The 6,182-nt window shown below is 35.4% G+C and overlaps 2 protein-coding genes across 4 annotated transcripts in view; both read left to right on the top strand.

Annotated features, from left to right (window-relative positions):
* Positions 1-2,181, top strand: part of LOC107754396 (clathrin heavy chain 1-like) — a 57,071-nt gene extending 54,890 nt beyond the window's left edge. For all 3 annotated transcript variants that reach the window (XM_016570814.1, XM_016570813.1, XM_016570812.1), the window contains one exon: positions 2,172-2,181. The gene's annotated coding sequence lies outside the window, so the exon portion shown is untranslated. The remainder of the gene's footprint in view (positions 1-2,171) is intronic.
* LOC107754397 (tricarboxylate transport protein, mitochondrial-like) overlaps positions 142-6,182 on the top strand; it is a 21,610-nt gene continuing 15,569 nt past the window's right edge. Inside the window, exons 1-2 of the mRNA XM_016570815.1 lie at positions 142-237; positions 6,003-6,110. Coding sequence (XP_016426301.1) covers positions 189-237; positions 6,003-6,110 — 157 coding nt within the window. The 5' untranslated portion in view covers positions 142-188. The remainder of the gene's footprint in view (positions 238-6,002; positions 6,111-6,182) is intronic.

Genomic DNA, 6,182 nt, shown 5'->3' with positions numbered 1-6,182 from the left:
GTTTGGTTTCTGGAGGGCGTGACGCCGAAAGTGAGTGAGTGAGAGAGAGAGAGATGCGAGCCACGCCCCTGTGTGCCGATCTGACTGCTGATTGGCTGAGCGCAGTCTCATGTCATCAGTCTATGATCGGCGGCTCGCGCGCTGCTCGCAGATGAAACGGCGCTGTGTTCGTGAGGAGCTGACTGAAGATGAAGAGCAAAGCCAAACTCACCCATCCTGGAAAAGCCATCCTGGCAGGTCAGTTTATACACATAACTAACACATAAACACCAAAACCTCAGAGAGAATCCAGAACTGAAGTTTTCACGTCACATCTGAGGTGAATCGTATTCATTTCTGAACTCTGAATGTCTGTCTATCTATCTATCTATCTATCTATCTATCTATCTATCTGTCTGTCTATCTATCTGTCTGTCTGTCTGTCTTGTCTGTCTGTCATCTAAATCATCTAATGATTTATCAGTTCAGGTATATATCATTATCTGGTGAGCCAACAACAGTATTCACAGGTAAAATGTATTATATATATATATATATATATAAAGATATAAAAAATATTTTTGTAAAATCAACAGTTTTGACTTATTGTATGAGCAATGCTCAAAGTTGTCAAAAACTCTGATAAACCATCGGCTAATGAACCATATTCGCAGAACAATTGTTTATTCTTCAGAATTATTAATCATATTTATAAATGTAGGCCTTACTATTTATTGCACATCTGTGTCTTTTATCACAATACTCATGCTGCTGCTTTATGAAAGCAATAAGCAACTCAAGGCCTTATTTTTTGCACCGAGTAATGATGGTCTTAGAATAGATTGAGAGCAATTATAAAGTAGGTTTGGTCATTACGATCTCTCTCTTACCTGTCTGTGTGAACTACCGTCTGGAAACTGTTCATCTGAAACCAAATGACAGGTTTTAATGGCTGTGATATTTTCTTTCTATATAAGCTTGTGCTGCTCCACCCGTCTGTAATTACACAAACCAGCCTTCAGATGGAAATGCCACGTCTTATTATATATATATATGTATATTACGAAGGGCCAAATTACTTAAAATTAAATCATTAAATAAATGTTGAAATATATGAATAAATCGTTAAATACATAATCATAATTAAATATTCATTCATCAAGCCATCCATCTGTTCATCCATTTATTTATTTATATTTAAATATTTATTTACTTATGCATTTATTTATGTATTTAATTATTAAATCATGTATTTAACGATTTATTTATATTTCAACATTTATTTAATAATTATTTATACATATATATATATATATATATGTGTGTGTGTGTGTGGAACAAGTGCTTTCAAACAGCTTTTTCTGTTTGTATGATACATTTGTACTTTTCATTCAAACTAAGATTAAAAAGCTCTTTTGTTTGGGACGGTTCTGGAAGTTCAGGCAGTTCAGGTCGGTTTAGTCCTGTACGGAGTGTTTGTGTTGTTTTCACGTGTGTTGTACGAGTGTGTTGTGCTTTCAGCTGCTGGACTCTGTATTGTTTTGTATTGTTGAGCAGCTCTGGTTTACTGTCACACAAACCCATCAGTGATCTGGAAACATTTCACACGCTACACACACGGCATTCCAGAGCAGTTTTCCATAGTCACATGTGTAGTGAGATTACAGCGTCTGACAGGAGAACGTGTTCACATGTAGGATCTCCTGTCATGGCGCTTTTTAAGGGAACATTCAGGGCGGTGTGATGTAGGTTGAACTCTGTGATATGCTGTTGGTTAGCACAGAAATTCATTTTGCCCCTCACTTTACATTTACATTTATGCATTTAGCAGACACTTTTATCTAGAGCGACTTACAATAAAGAGCAGGAACAGTCACTTGCTCTTCTTCTGCCACTTTGTCATATTTACAGTAATGCACGTTGCATCAGGATGAATGATATATGAAAATATATAACAACAACACTGAAACGTTCAGTCTATTCAGCAACCTTTGATTCATTCCAGTGAGTCAGTTCAAATTGTCAATCGAATCAAACAGTGATTCAACAATTCATTTGCATGGTTCATTTTTGTACTTCTTTCTATATTTTTTGTTTTGTATTTTCTGTATTTTTGTGTTCATTTACTAGAGCAAAAACATGTCTTGATTATTTTAAATAGATTTGAACTGTTTTAGTTCTAGTCTTTTCAGTTTACTTGGATAGAATGACATAAATATTGATACACTGTAAATGTGCATTATATTCAAAAGATCACTAGTGAAATTGCCATATATATATATATATATAAATTTGTTACTTTAAATAAAATAATTTGCTATTTAATTAAAACTATATATGAAAAAATATTTTAAAAAGTAAACTGAAAGAAAATATATAATATAAATAATAACATTTTTTTTTATAAATATTTATAAATGATAAAATAATAATAATATAAATAGAAAATTATTATAAATAAAATATATAAATACAATCTTATTTCAACATTTCTCATTTTCCTTTAACTTGAAGTACTAAAAAGACTAAAACTAATAAATAAAAACATTATAAAAACTATATAGGCATAAATCAAAAGAATATAATAATAATAACTAAAGCAAAAACATAAAAATACAAAAATAAAAACTAATAGTATATATCAGTTATAGTAAAATAACACTTAAATTGCTTCTGTTTTATTTTTACAATATTTTAAATGTGCTCTCAGATGTTTGAACCCTGCTGTATATTGAAGTCTGTCAGAAGGCTCAAATATATTGAGATATATTGTTCAGATATTTCATGCAGCCGTGTTATTGTGATGGGTCGGTCGCCTGCAGGCGCTTCTTCTCGCCGGGAGGCTGCAATTAAGCTCAGCGAGTGCTCGTCTCCTCTCTGAGGCCGAGGGTTTGTCACCGCTCCGCTCATCAGCGTCTCTACCCTTCATTCACAATCACTTCTTCTTCCGTCTGCCTCTGTTTTCCTGTCTGTCCTGTTGATTTCGTCTGTCTCTCCACCTGAGAGTCGCTCACGAGTCGACGGCTCGAGGCCCTCGAGCAGATCAAACATCATGTTTTAATAGAGCCGTAATGTCGTCGTTTGCTTTCTCAAGAAACATGAAAGGAATTATTCATCTGTCAACTGCCTTTAATGTAACGCCAAAATCCAGAAACACATTCCTCTGGCGGGAATCACCACATCTCATTAAAACAGCGACTTACAGTAAAGATTATTAAAAGTGAGCATTCTGACATTATCTGTATCACTTTATTTCTTCCGTGGATGCAAAAGTTTTCCATATAATGAAAGCATGTGCAGGGCTGGTAAGCTCCAGAAAGCAAACATAAAAATGTTCAAAAAACAAAACAAACAAAAAAACACAAAAGTAGTCCATATATTAGTGAATAAGCCAGCATATAACTATAACTTAGTGCACAAGTCTTATGGACTATTGTTATGATATTTTTATGGTATTTTCTCTGCTATTTTTTTTACCTCAACAGCATCCTTCCTAATTCACTTTCATTGTACTGAAAAGAGCAGCATGGACTTTCTTCAAAGCATCTTCTATTGTGCTGCATTGAAGAAAGAAAGTACAGGTTTTGTACTGACACGTGAATGAGTAAATGATGAAACTTTAGTGCAAACTAACATTTTTAACCAAACATATCAGGAGATTTTGACAATTATTGTAGATTGTAGATCTTGTGTGAATGCTGAGAGCTTGTGTTTTATTGATGTGGTGTGTTTGGTTAAGGTGTGTGTGTGTGTGTGTGTGTTTTGACTGATATTCCAATGCAGCAGGTTATTACAGAAACACACTCAGAGTGCTGACTGATTTCTGCGCTCGTGTAAATCAGTCGTGTTTCACTGGCAGGCCTCAGATGTGGCGTCTGTGGTAATTTCCTGCCGTTCGCTCTGTTTCTGTTTCCACACGCTGACGTGAGCGCGTCAGAGAGCTTGTAAAGGCCTTTAGCTTGATTTATGATGCTTCTGGGTGAAGCAACCAGCAGTAGCTCATGGGGTTATTGATTAGCTGCTTTAGCAGCTCTGTGTGTGTGTGTGTGTGTGTGTGTGCGTGTGTGTGCGTGTGTGTGTGTGTGTGTGTGTGTGTGTGCGTGTGTGTGCGTGCGTGTGTGTGTGTGTGTGAGAGAGAGAGAGATTTTAAAACACCCTCATTCCAAACAGGTCTCAGTGTGTAAGAAAAAATATTTAGTAACAATTTATAATAAGGTTGCATTAGTTAGAGTTAGTTAATGCATGAACTAACATTAAATAACAATGAGCAATACATTTGTTATTTATTAATCTTTGTTAAAGGAATGTACTCATCCTCAGGCCATCTAAGATGTAGATTAGTTTGTTTCTTCATCAGATTTGGAGAAATGTAGCATTGCATCAGTGTCTCAGCAATGGATGCTCTGCAGTGAATGGGTGCCGTCAGAATGAGAGTCTGAGAGTCAGCTGATAAAAACATCATAATAATCCACAAGTAATCCACAGCACTCCAGTCCATCAGTTAACATCTGGAGAAGACAAAAGCTGTGCGTTTGTAAGAAACAAATCCATTATTAAGATATTTTTAACTTTAAACCGTTTAAAAAAATTAATGATTTAGAAGAATTTTTCATTGTTAGTTCTAATGTTGACAAATGGAACCTTATTGTAAAGTGCAATAGCAAAAAAAAAACATTGATCTAAAGCAAGAAAGTGGAAAGGAAAATAGAAAAGGGACAGTGAGTGAGATGGATGTAGTGTTTTGCCCTCAGCCATGTTGTGTAGCTCATATATTTCAGTTTGTGCCAGTGAGATGTGTGAGGTGAGGTGTGTGTGTGTGTGTGTGTGTGTGTGTGTGTCAGGATGTGCTCCGTCAGTGACACCATGAACAATAACCAGAGCAGTGTAACGTTAACTAGTCACAGCAGTCTGATTCAGATCGCTGTCACATGTTTGTTGTGTTTTTCATGCGATGTGAAGCTGCGTCTGAGTGACCTGCGGTTTGACCTGCTCAAGCAAGAGTGAAGTGAATCAGACCTGTAGGAGGGGTGTGTGTGTGTGTGTGTGTGTGTGAGAGTGTGTGTTAGAGTGTGTGTGTGTGTCGTGCAGCGGGTCAGGGATGGGCTAATGGTCTCTCCGAACGTCCCCGTGGGCAGATGAGCTATTACAATTAGAGAGATGAGAGAGGATCGTTGCTCTTATTTCATCCTGTCTGATGCATCTGTATGAACTGATCGTGGCTGATTTTAAGGCTGTAAAAACAAGGCCTTAAAAATCATCTTTAAAAACACAGATTATTTTAATTATCTGTATACCGTAATAATACCCAGTGTATCAAACATTCATTTCTCATTTAAAAATATATAATATATTTGTTATCGTAAAAACTTTTATTCTGAAAGATATTAATACTTTTATTCAAGGATGCATTAAATTGATCAAAAGTGACAGTAACAACATTTATATTAATGTTACAAATGATTTCTATTTTAAATAAATTCTGTTCTTTTGAACTTTCTATTCACCAAAGAATCCTGAAAAACAACTGTTTTCAACATTGATAATAATCAGAAATGTTTCTTGAGCAGCAAATCAGCATATTAGAATGATTTCTGAAGATCATGTGACACTGAAGACTGCAGTAATGATGCTGAAAATACAGCTTTGATCACAGAAATAAATTACAGTTTAACAGATGTTCACATGGAAAATTGTTATTTTAAATTGTAATAATGTTTTACTGTTTTTACTTTATTTTGATCAAATAAATGCAGCCTTGGTGAGCAGAAGAGACATGAAAACATTAAAAAATTTTAACGACTGATCTTTTTATCAGTCATATTATCTACAATTCTACATAAATTATCTGAAATATTTTCTACATAAATCATACCTAAATGATTGACTTGAACCAAATCATGATCAGAGTATAGATTTCATGATCTGCTGCTTCATGTGGTTATGAAAGAAACATAATCTAATCAAAATGTTGCCACTGTGTGTGTTTTGAGTGTGTTCATGTTTATCTGATCTTTCGTCTGCAGGTGGAATCGCAGGTGGCATTGAAATCTGCATCACGTTTCCTACAGAGTATGTGAAGACTCAACTACAGTTAGACGAGAAAGCCAATCCACCCCGTTACAGAGGCATCAGTGAGTACAAACACACACACACACACACTCTCTCGCTCTCTCACACACACACACACACACACACACACACAC

The sequence above is a fragment of the Sinocyclocheilus rhinocerous genome, unplaced genomic scaffold (assembly GCF_001515625.1).
Source record: "Sinocyclocheilus rhinocerous isolate Xijiao unplaced genomic scaffold, SAMN03320098_v1.1 scaffold1223, whole genome shotgun sequence".
Classification (NCBI taxonomy): domain Eukaryota; kingdom Metazoa; phylum Chordata; class Actinopteri; order Cypriniformes; family Cyprinidae; genus Sinocyclocheilus; species Sinocyclocheilus rhinocerous.
Note: the sequence above shows the minus strand (reverse complement) of the source record. Positions and strands in the feature narration are given on the sequence as shown.